An 18,032-nucleotide genomic window follows, 5' to 3' on the forward strand; every position below is an offset into this window, starting at 1 on the left:
TGAAGAAATGTAAATTTATTCAGAAACCCTTTTAAGGTGTATTGGCGTATAATTGTAGAATAAAACGACTTGTGATTATTTTTGGATATTCATCTCTGAGACTATAACTTGTGGTGTGTGTTATGGTGGGGTCACAGTACAGAATAGTTGATTATTTATTAAGATTGGGTGTTATTAAGGGAAATGGAACTCGTGACAACCCGGATCCCCGACCCCGGATTTGGGGGTGTTACAACTGGAGTCTACCTCTCCTTGTCCTTGTAATAATCTCATCATCAATCAGGAATTTATATTGTTCCCCAAGCATATTGCTTGTTGATAGGTACACTTTGATTTGTACGTATTTATAAGTACTTCCGAGAATTTTCGGAGGAAGTACTAGGGATGTGAGTTGACCGTTGTCAACATATTTGTTATATAAGAGGGAGTTTCTTTTGAAACTATAATCTAAATATTTAAAATAAGTCAAGATAATATTCTCCGACGATCTGAAATTATTCGAATGATTTTCCGAAAATCAGAAAGTATTTTGAATCAGGTTCTATGATTTTTAAATCATAATTAAACCATTAAATAATTAATGCTTAATAATCAAATATTAATCGTTGAATAATTAAACCTCGAATAATTATACTTTTAAAAGAATATTTGAAATAATATTCCTCAACTAATTTATGTTTAAGTAATTTAATAATCTTTAATATTTAATCTAGTCTGAAATAAATATTCACTGGAGAATACTTCTCCCATAATAAATGAATAGTAAATAGATATTTATTATTCGAATGATAAAGTATCATTGAGGGAATATGATCTTTAGAAATCATTTTAATAAAAGTTCGAGGTGTTTAGTATTTTATAAGTGGACGTTGAGTCCTTTTAAACTGTACTACTATGGACTTTTAATCGTCCTATAATATCACCGGGATGATCACCGGGTTTTTTTCTTAAAATCCCGACCGACTCATGGTCTAATACTTATACATCACGCTTAAAGCGGAATTAAATATTCTACGATACTTACTTATCGTACAACATCGCTATATTATGCGAAAAGTTCAACTACTACGGATCATGGAAAGCATGGTATTTATGCAATGATAATAAAACAATCCTTTCACAACAAAACAGTAAATGGAGTTGGGTTCGTAAACTTGCCTGGGTATCTCGAAGTGGAGGATGCTCTAGGTTCTGCTCGGAAATCTATAATCATAAACACAATTCGTTTCGTTAGGTCCCGTTCTAATTTACGGCTACCCGCACTCATGCGCTAATTATTATGCACCCTCTCAACTTATATTACCCTTATTATTCCTTTAGGTCCTTATTCACATCATGGTCGCTTCCTTTTTCAAAGTATCTTAAGTTCATTTTCATTTTCGTCGTCGGCTCCGCTTATGGATTCTATGGTTTCTAATCGCGCGGTCTCGGCTCCGATATTTTTATAAAATTAAAAACTTATTAATTTCACTTGAAATTTTTATGGAAGTTAGGAAACACAATATAATACTCTCTGTAAACATTTCATGATTTATGAACATTCTTAAGTCAATACTTTATATTTTCAAAGTTCGTAATTCGTAGCAGTTTTTGTCGCGTAAATCACTTTTAGTAAAACGGCCATAACTTTTGATCCGTAAATCAGAATCAAGTGATTCAAGCGCCTAAACGATCCTTATAATATTGTTTATCATAATAAAGGGTTAGTTTTTAAAAAACTACAGTTTATATCTTCGGGAATTTCTGCAGAACTTAAAGTTATGTTTTGTTTGTTTTAACGAAATTACGGTTACGATCGGAGTTTCGTTTATGCCTTAAATCTTTATACTACCACCAATAATTAACATATCATCATCACCACACTAACTACTCTCAAGAACATCATGTTATTGAGGTAACAACAATCAACCTTAAATCTACTTAGCTAAACATCAAGATTACAACAATACTCACACCAAAACTAGGTTTACAACTATATACTAAAAGGATCTTGAACTTAAATCTTAAATAAGGTAGGGTCAAAGATTTATACCTTTCTTGAGAGCTTGAGATGTGTTCTTGATGATGATGAAGTCTTGGGAGTGCTTAGTATAGTTGTTGTAACCTAAAACAACCATTAAAATCAAGAAACCAAAGAAGATTTACTATTCACACTATTCATTATCAGCTTTCTTAATTTTATTTCACCCATCAAACCTTGATAAAAAGAGCTTAAAGATCTATCTTACCTTAGTTTCGTTGGTAGGAAGCTTGAAAATTAATGGGAGAATTTATCCATGGCTAGAGCTTGAAGTTTTGATTTTGATTTCTTTGTTTTAGGGTGAAGGGCCGAATGGAGAAGGTTGGGAGAGGAAGAGAGAGCGTTTGGTGATGCTTCCTTGGTTGCTTCTTAAAAATGAGGCTTGTGATATCTTTTTATTTGATTGTTATTCCTTAGTATCTATCCTAGGATTTGATCTTTGTTTCCAATCTTGGAGACAAATCTAGCTAGCATTGGTAGATTACAAGCTAAACCACTTGTTTAGCTCTTTAGCTTACTATTTGATAGCCTTGGTTGATCATCCTACACCTTAGCTCACTATTTGATAAAGTAACCATGGTTACTTTTCTACCATGGTTAGTTAGTGCGTTACGATTATTTAATCGTTTACGCGTTCGCTCGGTCACTTAAACATTTTCGTAATACTTCCTCGTAAATGGTTCGCGACGTAATTCCTCTCGTATTTATTCCTCATGCTTTGAATTATCATACTTGGATATAAATTCGTAGGGTTTTAAATTCGTAATTATATTGTGATTCCCGTAATCCTCGATGATTCGTAATTATATTGTGATCCCCGTAATCCTCGATGATTCGTAAATATGGTCATTTTTTAAAGTTCATTTTCTTCAAAAACTAATAGCGTTTACATACACTCATTTGGTACGTATAATCATAATATCAACTCCGAAACTCATTTTCTCATGCACTACATAGTGTGGGCTAAAAAAATTTCCCAGTCTGTCAGGGTTACTATTCATTAAACGTTTTACAAGGTCTCAAAAATTCGAGTTATCACAGTCTTCCCCTCTAACAAGGATTTTGTCCCGGAATCAATTAGAAAATAAGTGGGGATATCTATTCCTCATTGCGTCTTCAAGTTCCCAGGTTGACTCCTCGACATTTTGATTCCTCCACAAGATTCTAACCAGCTTCACAGTCTTGTTCCTCAGCACTTGTTCTTTTTGGTCCATTATCCTTACTGGCTGCTCGATGTAGGTCAGGTTTGGTTGTAAATCTACCTGCTCATATTCTATTATGTGTCGTACATCTGCATGGTACTTCCTTTACATGGACACATGGAACACGTTGTGCACTTGTTGCAGATTAGGAGGCAAAGCGAGGTCGTAAGCTAGAGGTCCTATTCTCCTCAAAATTTCAAAGGGTCCTATGAATCTGGGACTCAGCTTCTTTTTCTTCCCAAACCTCATCACTCCTTTCCACGGAGATACCTTCAATAGCACTGAATCTTCTACTTCATATTCCATATCTTTCCTGGTCTGGTCGGCATACTTCTTTTGTCTGTCCTGAACTGCTACCAGTCTTTTCCTGATGAGTCCCACCATTTCCCTGGTCCGTTGGACTAACTATGGTCCTATTATCTTGTGTTCTCCAACTTCATCCAAACATAGGGGAGAACAACATCTCCTTCCATAAAGAGCTTCATACGGAGGCATTCCTATGCTAGCGTGATAGCTATTGTTGTAAGCAAATTCGATCAGGGGTAAGTGGTCATTCCAATTTCCTTTAAAGTCGATGGCACACTTTCGTAGCATATCTTCTAGGGTCTGAATAGTCCTTTCGCTCTGTCCATCATTCTGGGGGTGGTAAGCGGTACTCATATTTAGTCCGGTGCCTACACATTCCTGGAAGCTTCTCCAAAATCAGGAATTAAACTTTGGGTCTCGATCTGACTCTATGGCAACAGGAATGCCGTGTCTCACTACAATTTCCTTTAAGTAAATATCCACCAGCTTGTCTACGGTGTACCTTTCGTTAATTGGTAAGAAGTGTGCGGACTTGGTCGATCTATCTATGATAACCCATATGGCGTCGTGATTGGTCTTTATCCTTGGTAGGCCTGTCATAAAATCCATGGCTATATGCTCCCATTTCTATTCCGGAATTTCCAAGGGCCGTAATAGTCCACTAGGTCGCTGATGTTCAGCCTTCACTCTCTGGCATATCAAGAACTTGTTGACCCACTCTGCTACTTCTTTCTTCATCTTAGGCCACCAATAATCTTCCTTAAGGTCACGATACATCTTCGTACTTCCTTGGTGGATTGAATATCTGGAGCTGTGCCCTTCGTGCAACAGCTCGTCCTTTAACTCTTGAACATTTGGAATCCAAATTCGGGACACATACCTCATGATCCCTTTCTCGTCCTTCTCGCATCTCACTTCCTCACCGGTCAATGTTCCTCTTTCTTCACTCATCTTCTTTTCCTGACATACTTGTATCTTTTCAGTAAGTTCTGACACTAGCTTAATCTCAAATAATCCTTATGTTCCTTTACCGGTCATCCTCGCGTCAATTTCCATCTTCTCAAATTCTTTAATTAATTTTTCAGATGTCATTATCATTTTGAGTCTTTCCTTCCTACTAAGGGCGTCAGCCACCACATTGGCTTTACTCGGGTGATACAAAATTTCACAGTCGTAGTCCTTAATCAACTCTAACCATCTTCTCTGTCTCATGTTCAGTTCCTTCTGAGTAAAAATATATTTGAGGCTCTTATGGTCTGTGTAAATCTCGTATTTCTCACCGTACAGGTAGTGTCTCCAAATCTTCAGGGTAAACATTATGGCTACTAATTCTAGATCATGCGTCGGGTATCTGCTCTCATACTCCTTCAATTTCCGAGAGGCATACGCTATAACTTTGCCGTGCTGCATAAGCACACATCCTAATACTTTAAGCGATGTGTCACTGTATATCATAAACTCTCCCCTTCCATCGGGAAGAGCAAGCATTGGTGCTGACACCAGCCCCCTTTTCAGTTCCTGAAAGCTTTCCTCACATTTCTCTGTCCATACAAACTTTTCTATCTTTCGGGTAAGTCTAGTCAGTGGACCGGCTATCTTAGCAAAGTCTTGCACGAATCTTTGGTAATATCCTGCTAAACCCACAAAGCTCCTAACCTCTGTTGGGGTAGTTGGTCTTTCCCAGTTGGACACCGCCTCTATCTTGGCGAGGTCAACTAAAACTCCTTTGCTACTCACCACATGTTCTAAGAACTGAACTTCCCTTAACCAAAACTCGCATTTCGAGAACTTGGCATATAATTTCTCATTCTTCAAGATTTCTAAGACTATCCTCAAATGTTCTGCATGTTCTTGCTCTATCTTTGAGTAGATTAGAATATCATCTATAAAAACTATCACACATATATCTAGGTACTTTTTGAACACTCTGTTCATCAAATTCATAAAGGCTGCGGGTGCATTGGTTAGCCCAAACGACATGACTAAGAACTCATAGTGTCCATACTAGTGCGAAAAGCAGTCTTCGGTATATCCTCAGGTTTGATTTTCAACTGGTGATACCCTGTCCTCAAATCTATTTTGAAAAAATGCACAGCTCCCTTGAGTTGATCGAATAGGTCATCAATCCTATGGAGAGGGTACCTATTCTTAATAGTCAGCTTATTCAATTCTCGATAGTCTATGCATAATCTCGTACTGCCGTCCTTTTTCTTTATGAACAGTACTGGCGCTCCCCATGACGATACACTGGGTCTTATCATCCCATTATCTAATAACTCCTGTAGTTGAGAAGCTCGTTCCTTCATCTCAACTGAAGCTAGCCTATAAGGGGCCTTGGATACTGGTGCTGTTCCCGGTGCTAATTCTATAGCGAATCTATTTCTCTGTCGGGTGACAACCCTGGTAAGTTCTTTGGAAATACATCCTCGAATTCATTTACTATGGGTATGTCCTGTATGTTAGGAACTTCCTTCTTCGTATCCATCACATAAGCTAAATAGGCCTCATTCCCTTTCTTTTAACAACTTTTTTTCTGTAGCATGGTCAGAAATTTCTGGGTCTGTCGTTGCCCTCTAAACACTACTTCTTTTCTATTTTGCACTCTTATCTTTACCCTCTTCCGTCACCTTCTATTTGCGCTCCGTTACTGGATAACCAATCCATTCCTAAGATTACATCAAATTCGCCTAACGCAAATGGGATTAGGTCAACTTCGAAGACTCTTCCTTCTAATTTCAACTTGTGTTTAGGGTGTACTTGATTTACAGAATTTATTTCTTTGTTTGCTATTTCCACTTGTAATACCTCACGTAAGGGTACGGCGTTAAGTTTTAACCTTTTATCAAAATCTTGAGATATAAATGACTTGGTTGCTCAAGAATCAAATAGGACATTTGCATGTTCGGAATTTAACAGAAGGGTACCTGCTATCACGTCAGTGTTTCGGACAGCATCCTGAACGGTCATGTTGAAGGTCCTAGCAACTGGGGGTCGGTTGGATGCAGCTCTGCTCATTCCTGAAGCTGGGGGTCTCAATGTCGGGCAATCCTTCCTCATGTGCCCTACTTTTCCACATTGGAAACATATCACGCTGGGTTGGTTGCAGTTGTTAGCAAGGTGTCCGGTCTGACCACACTTATAGCATTTCAAAGGGGCTCTCGCCTGGCTACACACTCCAAGGTGTCTCCTCCTACAGGTTCGACACTCCGGTATTGGGGCACGGGGTTGGCTATGAAACGTTGCCCTAGATTGTCCGCCACCCTGGCCAACACTCTCACTTGGGGCTTTTCTGAATCCGGGGCCTCTCACAGGTTGGGACACTACTCCCCTAACGAACCTGCTCGGAAGGCTCCTGTTCCCGGTTCCTACTCCTCCTCCGCCTTGGCTTCCTATCTTCCTCTTCCTATTTTCCTTTTCCTTCACACTTTGCTCACTGTCAGCTTCAACAATCGAGGCTTTCTGTACTAAGGTGGCATAATCTGTCAGCTCTAGTACTGCCACTCAGTTTTGGATCCACTGTTTCAGACCAAGCTGAAACTTTCTCGCTTTCTTCTCTTCGGTATTCACGAAATCGGGCACAAATCATGATAGCTCAGTAAACTTGGCCTCATACTCTGCCACAGTCATCCTATCATGTTTCAACTCCAGAAACTTAATCTCCATCTGGGTTTCCATAAACCTAGGGATATACTTGTCTAAGAATAGTCGGGTAAACCTATCCCATGGAATCACAGCATCAGTCTCTAGGTTCCGTTTGGACTCCCACCAGTGATTAGCTTCTCCTTTCAGCATGTAAGAAGCGAAAATAGACTTGTGTCGTTCTTCCACACCTAGTATTTCGAAGGACTTTTCTATCTCTTTGAGCCAGGACCGTGCTTCAACGGGGTCGGCAGATCCTAGAAACTCTGGGGGTTTGAGATATTTGAACGCCCTGAAGGCAGTGGCTGCAGTCTGTTGGGCAGCATGCGGCTGTGGTGGAATGGGCTGTTGGTTCAGATTTGCTCTTAAAAGTTCCATAAACTCATTCATGGGGTTCCCTCCCTGATGGGTATCCTCAGTCTCTTCTTCAACATATTATTCCTCGTCATATTCATTATAGTCTAAGTCCTCTTCACTTTCTTCATTTACTACAGGGTCAGGTTCATTCCGTTGTTGGTTAACAGATTCTGCGGGCTGTGCCCTGGTTCCTCTTCTACGGGGTCGCATTATTCTGGTAATGAAAATTTATCAATATAGTTACAATTTTTTTTTTAAAATTGGATTAATTTATTCATATGTAAGCATATCATCTATTATTTAGCATGTTTTTATGAAGTGCAATATTATGGAAATTAATTTATTAATAACTGCTAGATATATACCATAGGGTCTCCCAATTATATCTAGGAAACAAAACAACTAACCGAGTTCATACATGGCTTGATTATACTACATCATTACTTGTCCTGACTACTTAAATGCAAATACATAAGTCGTGTACCCTGAAGGGCTAGGAACGCTATCTACTACTAGCTATCCTATCAAAATTGGTGACAAGTCACCCAGCCTTCTTCAAGGTCCATAAATAGTCACTAGTCCCTCATTCACTGTCACTGCGCGTGAGGTCACGCACCCTCCTCATCGCTCCTTCCAACATCAGCTCTGCATCAACTACAGGGATGTATCCTCCAACCGGCATTATCCTCATCTGAACTCGGGTACGGAGCTCGATCCCATCAATCTCTCTACGGGCTATGGCTGGGGAAGCAGCTCTGAAGTCCCCTGGGTATCCTAGTCTGATGGCTCTCTCAGCTGTCAGTGTCTGGCGTAACTCCATAATGCGGGCAGATGCCGCAGTGATCTCAGCGTTAAGCTGAGCCACCATCCAGTCGTGTATGGCTACATGCATGGTCGCCGGGGGTGGTAGAGGTGAGTCTGGGTCGCTAGAGGATATATCATAAGCCTCGTAGATCTGTGCATCCATCCCATCCTCCTCATCATCATCAGTATAGGGAAAAGGGCTCTGCATCCCTGGGTGTAGTGTATGAGAGCGAATAGTCGGGAGAGGGTACATCTCTACATCCCTCCAGCCTAAGTCATCTCCCTGGGGAATCTCAACGTCATCAGCTATAGGGACAGGAAGGTCAGTCTCTTCCTCCGGGGCATCCTTAGTAGGGTCATCGTCTGAGTCATCAATGGGTGGGTCCTCCGGCTCGGGAGTAGGGTCACGCTCAAGGACTATAGCATCATCAATAGGGTCAACCTCCCTCATAGGCTCCACTGGAAACTGACATAATAGGCAAGGTGTTACTAACTTAGAGTCGGAATTCCCTTGAGGATAAAACTGTCAAGACTACCTGTGTAGCCCGATGACGAACTTGACTTGAGCTCTAATTGATTATTTTATTATTCCTATATCTACGTATTTTATATCCTATCGTTTCCAAGATTTGATAACCTAAGGCTCTGATACCATTTCTGTGGCGCCCCAAAATCCGGGGTCAGGGATCTCGGAGGCCACGCCATCTCAATCACTATAAACCACATACCTCGCATCACAATATATAAATTCTCACACTTTAAGACCCCACACTTATCACACATACACACACTTACAGGTTATTGTCTTGGAAACGAACCATTCATTACTAGAGTAGATCAACCACAAAGTGATAATTATTACAACCCAAAAGTAATTAAGTCTTACCGGGGAATATCCTTTAGGTAAGGCTAGTCCGTCGGCCAAATATACGTTTCTTATTTATTACCTTACATAAGTCATACTTATAAATAAGCCGAACTAAAAACAACTGAAAACCAATCTAGCTTATTCAAACTACCTGTGGTACAGCACCAAATAACCTACGGAACAACTGGCCATTTCCTACCTGTTTCCTGGTTGTGGTTCTCATGGTAGGCATCTTGATTCACTGTTGTGTTGTGTCAATTTAAGAAAACAAGTGTGAGCTATAATGCCCAGCATAAAATGTACAGTATGAAAATGACTATATGATAACTCACGTAAAACATCATATATGATAATTATGTTTTATTCGAAAATAGTTTTCCTTGGTGATACACACCTTCTTATGAAAAAAATTATTTAGTGGATTTTATTATCCTGCGAATACCTTAATAGTAAACCCAGCACCTAGGCTTGGGTTACGGTATTGCATCACAATTCCAATTGGAAGAATAGGGCATTCAACGGAGCCACCGTATACGATGATCAGTTGTACTACGGAAATAGAAACCTTTTTAACATGTAGATGGATGATTCCCTTTTATTATTGGTTATCACCCAGGCCACATTTGGGCCTTTTCTGTGTCCGTCCCTCTCAGGTACACACTTCGTGTCTATCCCTCTCAAGACACGGTTTTGCATCCATCCCTCTCAGGTACGCATACTCCACATGTTCATCAGTATATAAGATACCTTCTCATGTGGTAGTAAATTGGTAGTCTCCCCAGTCCACGAAGTACTGGAGTCTACCCCTCTTTGTCCTTGTAAGAATCTCATCATCAATCAGGAACTTATATTGTTCCCCAAGCATATTGCTTGTTGATAGGTACACTTTGATTTGTACGTATTTATATGTACTTCCGAGAATTTTCGAAGGAAGTACTAGGGATGTGAGTTGACCGTTGTCAACATATTTGTTATATAAGGGGGAGTTTCTTTTGAAACTATAATCCAAATATTTAAAATAAGTCGAGATAATATTCTCCCACGATCTGAAATTATTCGAATGATTTTCCAAAAATCAGAAAGTATTTTGAATCAGGTTCTATGATTTTTAAATCATAATTAAACCATTAAATAACTAATGCTTAATAATCAAATATTAATCGTTGAATAACTAAACCTCGAATAATTATACTTTTAAAAGAATATTTGAAATAATATTTCTTAACTAATTTATGTTTAAGTAATCTAATAATCTTTAATATTTAATCGAGTCTGAAATAAATATTCACTGGAGAATACTTCTCCCATAATAAATGAATAGTAAATAGATATTTATTATTCGAATGATAAGGTATAGTTGAGGGAATATGATCTTTAGAAATCGTTTTAATAAAAGTTCGAGGTGTTTAGTATTTTGTAAGTGGACATTGAGTCCTTTTAAACCGTACTATTATGTATTTTAATCGTCCTATAATATCACCGGGATGATCACCGGGTTTTTGTATTAAAATCCCGACCGACTCACGTTCTTATACTTATATGTCACACTTAAAGCGGAATTAAACATTCTACGATACTTACTTATCGTACAATATCGCTATATTATGCAAAAACTTCAATTACTACGGATCATGGCAAGCATGGTATTTATGCAATGATAATAAAACTATCCTTTCACAACACAACAGTAAACGGAGTTGGGTTCCTAAACTTGCCTGGGTATCTCGAGGTGGAGGATGCTCTAGGTTCTGCTCGGAAATCTATAATCATAAACACAATTCGTTTCGTTAGGTCCCGTTCTAATTTACGGCTACCCGCACTCATGCGCTAATTATTATGCACCCTCTCAACTTATATTACCCTTATTATTCCTTTAGGTCCTTATTCACATCATGGTCGCTTCCTTTTTCAAAGTATCTTAAGTTCATTTTCATTTTCGTCGTCGGCTCCGCTTATGGATTCTATGGTTTCTAATCGCGCGGTCTCGGCTCCGATATTTTTATAAAATTGAAAACTCATTAATTTCACTTGAAATTTTTATGGAAGTTAGGAAACTCAATATAATAATCTCTGTAAAAATTTCATGATTTATGAACGTTCTTAAGTCAATCCTTTATATTTTCAAAGATCGTAATTCGTAGCAGTTTTTGTCGCGTAAATCACTTTTAGTAAAACGGCCATAACTTTTGATCCGTAAATCGGAATCAAGCGATTCAAGCGCCTAAACGATCCTTATAACATTTTCTATCATAATCAAGGGTTATTTTTTAAGAAACTACAGTTTATATATTCGGGAATTTCTGCAGAAACTTAAAGTAATATTTTGTTCGTTTTAACGAGATTACGGTTACGATCGGAGTTTCGTTTATGCCTTAAATTTTTATACTACCACCAATAATCACCATATCATCATCACCACACTAACTCCTCTCAAGAACATTATGTTCTTGAGGCAACAACAATCAACCTTAAATCTACTTAGCTAAACATCAAGATTACAACAATACTCCCACCAAAACTAGGTTTACAACTATATACTAAAAGGATCTTGAACTTAAATCTTAAATAAGGTAGGGTCAAAGATTTATACCTTTCTTGAGAGCTTGAGATGTGTTCTTGATGATGGTGAAGTCTTGGGAGTGCTTAGTATAGTTGCTGGAACCCAAAACAACCATTAAAATCAAGAAACCAAAGAAGATTTACTATTCACACTATTCATTATCAACTTTCTTGATTTTATTTCACCCATCAAACCTTGATAAAAAAAGCTCAAAGATTTATCTTAACTTAGTTTGGTTGGTAGGAAGCTTGAGAATTAATGGGAGGATTTATCCATGGCTAGAGCTTGAAGTTTTGATTTTGATTTCTTTGTTTTAGGGTGAAGGGCCGAATTGAGAAGGTTGGGAGAGAAAGAGAGAGTTTTTGGTGATGCTTCCTTGGTTGCTTCTTGGAAATGAGGCTTGTGATATCTTTTTATTTGATTGTTATTCCTTAGTATCTATCCTAGGATTTGATCTTTGTTGCCAATCTTGGAGACAAATCTAGCTAGCATTGGTAGATTACAAGCTAAGCCACTTGTTTAGCTCTTTAGCTTACTATTTGATAGCCTTGGTTGATCATCCTACACCTTAGCTCACTATTTGATAAAGTAACCATGGTTGCTTTTCTACCATGGTTAGTTAGTGCGTTACGATTATTTAATCATTTACGCGTTCGCTCGATCGCTTAAACGTTTTCGTAATACTTCCTCGTAAATTGTTCGCGACGTAATTCCTCTCGTATTTATTCCTTATATTTTGAATTATCATACTTGGATATAAATCCGTAGGGTCTTAAATTCATAATTATATTGTGATTCCCGTAATCCTCGATGATTCGTAAATATGGTCGTTTTTCAAAGTTCGTTTTCTTCGAAAACTAATAGCGTTTACATTCACTCATTTGGTACGTATAATCATAATATCAACTCTGAAACTCATTTTCTCATGCACTACATAGTGTGGGCTAAAAGTTTTCCCCGTCCATCAGGGTTACTTTTCATTAAACGTTTTACAAGGTCTCAAAAATTCGAGTTATTACACCTTGCTATGTGGGGAATCGATCTCATTGGAGAACCCTCAAAAGCAAAGGGGGTGTCAAATACGTTGTTGTGGTCGTTGATTATTTCACCAAATGGGCAGAAGCTATGCCTTAATCAAAGATCACGGAAAAGAAGATCAAGCATTTCATCTTCAATTCCATAATTTGCAGATTCGGGATTCCATACAAGCTTAAATCCAAAAATGGAAAAAAGTTTGATAGCAAAGAGTTAAAGAAACTTTGCAAAGATTTGCACATCAAAAAAAACTTTGATGCGGTCTATCACCCGCAAAGTAACAGCCATACTGAAGCCAAAAACAAGATCATTAAACATACCCTAATGACTAATTTGGAATAAAATAAAGGAGATTGGCTAGAACAACTTCCGATGGTTCTTTGGTCTTACAACACAACTCCAAGATCAACCACTGGAGAATCCCCTTTTGATATTAACTTATGGGTATGGAGCTATGATTCATGTGAAAGTAGGAGCTAGGTCATTGCAAAGATATTTTTTATTTGAGGGATATACAGAGGTTAATCAGAGGCTTCTTTTGGATTTTCTGGACGAAGCTAGGGTGAATTCTCAATTAAAGCTTACAGCTTATCAGCAGAGGATTGCTAGGTATTTTAACAAAAAGGTGAAGTCCATACCATACAAAGTTGGTGTTCTTGTTCTGAGAAAAGTCATGCCAAATACGAAGAAAGCTCAGCATGGAGTGCTCAGAGCTAATTGGGAAGGGTCGTATAAGGTCAAGGCTATACTGTGGAAAGGGACTTATCGTTTGGAAAATTTGGATGGAAAGCTCATTCCCCGAGCCTGGAATGCAGAATACTTGCGAAAATATTATCAGTAAGGTGCGGCTTCGGCCCCTTATTTTATATAGTTGATTTTATGTAATAGACTAGTAGCAAATAAATTCCTCCTAGCCTAGGGGGTAGTGCATGTAACTACATACCTTAGAACTAGCTGAAGGATCAAATTTTTTGAATAACAACCCCATAGAGCATAATATTTATGGGACTGGTGTAATTTATATTGTAGAGCGCATTATGAATAAAAAGTGAAGAAAAATTATCCAACTGCGTGTTGTTATAGAACGCGCCTTATGAAATAAGGGTGCGCCTTCATATAATGATGCATCATTCTCTATATAATAATTACAACTCAGGGCGTGCCCAGATGGTAGAAGCACCCTGATAAAAGTTAGTTTAGAAAAATTGTTCACAGATGATTGCAGGAAAAATTATGGGTAAACAGGTTGTCCCTACATAAAACTATAAAGACACACCTTAATTGTAGCAGAGCCAACAACAAAGTAATTTGATTAAAGTTGTCTGGATAAATTAAAAATATCACTTTAGGGCGCGCCCAAAAAATTGGAGTATCCCTAAATAAAGTCAACTTGAATTATTTCACATATTGAACAACCAAATGGGAATATGGAAGGCACGTCCAAAAATTGGGAGTACCCAAGAAATTTGTTAACTTAGAAATATTTAGATACTATGTAAAAAAAATATTCAAGGCAATCACATGACAAGTAAAAATATAAAGCATGCATAAAAAAATCGTCATGGTAACAACAAAAATATATAGTCTTACAACTTGCACAACATCAAAAGAGGGCTGGCACCTCAAGTATTGCAGTAATTAATTGACAAGGTAAAAGAGAACAAGCTCAGGGCACGCCCTGAGTGTTTTCACCAGGAGGAATAACTTGAAGAGGGACAGAAGGATCAACATTAGGCGTGTCCTTGTCTTGGAAATCATATTTGAGCGCGCCATCATCATCCTCCAAGCCAAGCTCTATCCTCCTTTCTTTAATCTCATCAGCATACTCTTGCTTGAACTCAAGCTTTTCAACCATAGTCTCTTAACCGAATTTTTTTAAGGAGTACTCATAGTCATTTGCCACAAATTCAACTCGATAGTGGTGAATACCACGAGCAAATGCCTCATCAGTAATCACCCTCTTTTCATCAAGACAACCATTCTTCTTTTGCTCTTTAAGATACTCAACCCTTAACTTCAGTTCACCAAGATCTGTGTGGAAATTGTCAACTATTTCATTGGCTAACTTGAGTTGAGAATCTTGGTTTTCAAGCTCACCCTTTAAGAAGGATATTTGGGATTCCTTGACTTTAATGTCCTTAGAGTGAAGGAGATCTTTGTCTTTGAGATTATTCTGGAGGACGTTATTGTCCCCTTGCAGGCTCTCTAGGCGTGCCCTTTCCTCCAACAACATATGAATAGCTTTGGTGGAATGAAACATCAGTTGAGTTGAAGCTTTGATGGAAGATTTGATGGATTCCTCCAAGTTTATGGCTTGCCATTCCTTGATCACTTCGTCTGAAATATAGACAGAAGTTAAAGGGCCTACATGATTAAGTACAAAGTAGCCAGTTGCAGAAGAGGATGCGTCATGTGTCCTCTACTTTTTGGGGTTGCCCTGTCCCTCAGTCAAATCAAGCACATTCCTTTTCAACACAGGAGTTGGATGAGAGATGGGAATGGGAGTAGGATTAGAAGTTTGGGTCTTTTGTGCATCTTTCTTTTGCACACGGGATTTTGGTTTATCCCCAGGACGCGCCCGCATAAATACCAAGTAAACCAGTTAGTACGATCGATAAATAGGCGCGCCTTGTATATAGGATGCGCCCTAATGTAAATGGTGCTTAAACAGCATGCTTGACATGATTAAATGAAGAACATGCACATAAAATGGGATATGATATAGCATTATCAAGTTGTAATATAAAAAGGGTGCACCCTATATAAGGACGCGCAATGATGTTTAACATTTAAAAGAGAAGTGAATAAAATTAATGCAGCAAAAGTAAAAGACGCAATGCTTATAAAAGATAATAAAGTAATATGGAAGGAATAGGTATATATAATGCAATGAAGAAATACGGTATAAGCTAATCGGTTAACTTGGTTAAGAATTATAAACGTGCGCCCGCACAATATAAGGCGCGCCATAAAAAATCTCAAACCTAGAGAAGATAGGTTTTAAAGAGTACTGTCTTCAACTTTTTCGGCTTCTTCTTTTATATCCTCGTCATTATTAATGTCTATAGTGTGAGAGATTGGGTTACCCTTCCTAAATCTCATATATTTGCATTTTGTCCCAACCAAGTCAGAAAAAATTCCAACTTGCATTAAGTTGGATCTGGTTACCAACGTTTTTAAGTTCCATCTTTTAGCTGTAATCTTCAACAAAGCCTCTTCCCGAACTTTAGGCGCACCCTCAAGTTCTCGAACAGATGGCTTGTCTGTAAAATGGAAGAAATGAGTGTATGTGAAAAAGGAGAATGGAGAAATAAGAGAAATAAAGGGAGAAAAGTTAAGGCGTGCCCTTACTTGGTTCAGTATTGAACTGGATCCTGGCCTTTGGCACATCATATAAGTAGAAGAAATTCCCTTTTCACACTTTTTTGTGGCTAACCTTTCCTGAAGAAAACCTTTTCTTGTGTTGTTTGTCGACCACCAAGTAGTAGTAGCCATGATCAGATTTTCGAAGACTGAAAAAATAGTTCACTCCGTCCATGGTTGGTTGAGGAAAGTTTAAGTCCATATAAAGAATATATAGGGCTAGTACAAGCTTATAGCTATTTGGTGACAATTGGAGAGGTGCTAAATCATATAGCTCGATTACTTCCCTAAGATAGGGATGTAAGGGCGCACCCACACCCAGAAAAACTAGTTTTGGGCTGGTAACCATCCTGGGGATCCTGAAATTTTTTCCATAGTTGAAAAGATGGGGGAACATCATACTTAGAGGGTGCGCCCAAATGCCCAACATATCATAAAATCTCATTAACCAATCAAGTTGCTCGTTCAAGCAGCTAGATGCAAGTCCAACGCAAAACAGCTTCCCTTGTTCTTTTCTTAAGCGCTTCTTCACAAATTCTGAACATTTCTTATATTTGATCCAGTCAATACCAATCTCACTGTCAGAAACCTCCCAAAGCACATACGGAATGGGTGAAGGTTCAGGAGAATTAGAAAATTAATAAGTGTCCTCATTGAAGAAGTTCATTTTATCACGCAAAGATGGAGAATTTTCTTCAGGCGCGCCCTCAAAATTTGGTGGACTAGGCGCGCCCTGCGATGATTGGACATATGTATTTGGAAAGTTGGGTTTGTAGTTTACTATGGATGGTCCAGCCCCTTCATTCACACCAATCTCGATGCCCCTATATCTGTCAGAATTTAAATCTTCTAGCCAATAATCGAGTTATGTGCTCTCTGGTGCTGGTGATCTTTCTTTGGAAACTAACTTCTTCTTTCCTTTTCTCTGAGCCAAAAGGACATAATCTATGGAAGAGTCACTCATATAGTATGCCACGAATTTGTTTGCTTTGAGATCTTGGATAAGGCGCGCCTCACGTTCTAGAAACTCTGGGGTTCCGTGAGCGTCTAGGAAATCTGGTTTGAAATGAGTGATTGGGGGAGAATAAATCCCCAACTTGGTACCTAAGTCTTTAAATGGATGGAAAGGAGAAGGAGAGGATGCGCCCTCGTCTTCCAGCTGCCAAAACAAAAGGAATATTTAATTGAGAGCACACCCATAGAAAAAATAAAAGAATAATGACAAGGGTGTAGTAGAATGCATTAGGCGCACCCTAACAAAAGATGGCGCGCCCTATTTAATGTACAAACCATTTAAAATTCTATTGTAAACGCGTCCAAAGAATGAAACTAAAAAAAAGACGAGGAAAATCATAGCAGTAAAGACTAGGCGTGCCTTAATTAATGGGGAGATCATTCACAGTCCCGTCATACCGCAAGTAAAATGCGATATACGTCCTAAACCCTTTAAGGCACGCCCTAAATCTATATTTGGCATATGACATTAGATTAACGGTTGGAATTCCATAAACACGAATTTAAATTCTTAAATCCTATAATTATGGATCTACAGTGATACATACAGGATATATATACACATATACACAAGAATCATGAAAGAACTTATAAAAGGAAAAGAAGGAAGAAGATGAACAGACAGAACAATATTTTGGATAGATTATATGGTCAAATATAAAATAGAGTAAAGAATCATGTACCTTTTTTATTCTTGAAGAGACTGGTCGGAAAAAGGCAAGAAAATGATAAAGAATCAGTCAATTCTGAGCAACTTTAGCTTTAATCGGCGCCGGTGATTTTATGGAGAGAACAGAGAAGAAAAAGAGTAAAGGTGAAAAGTAAAAAGACTTTTTACTTGTATTTATAGGTGAAAAGGACGCG

General features: G+C 38.3%; 1 protein-coding gene across 1 annotated transcript; it reads left to right on the forward strand.

Annotated features, from left to right (window-relative positions):
- The first annotated feature begins 13,245 nt into the window (after positions 1-13,245).
- Positions 13,246-13,632, forward strand: LOC141664962 (uncharacterized). Its single transcript, XM_074470920.1, has one exon. The coding sequence runs from the start codon at positions 13,246-13,248 to the stop codon at positions 13,630-13,632; it is 387 nt and encodes a 128-aa protein (XP_074327021.1).
- Positions 13,633-18,032: the final 4,400 nt, after the last annotated feature.

This window comes from Apium graveolens, chromosome 6 (assembly GCF_009905375.1).
Source record: "Apium graveolens cultivar Ventura chromosome 6, ASM990537v1, whole genome shotgun sequence".
Lineage (NCBI taxonomy): Eukaryota > Viridiplantae > Streptophyta > Magnoliopsida > Apiales > Apiaceae > Apium > Apium graveolens.

Excerpts from the sequence above, each read along its gene's own strand:
- LOC141664962 (XM_074470920.1), top strand. The coding sequence starts at position 13,246 with ATGATTCATGTGAAAGTAGGAGCTAGGTCATTGCAAAGATATTTTTTA.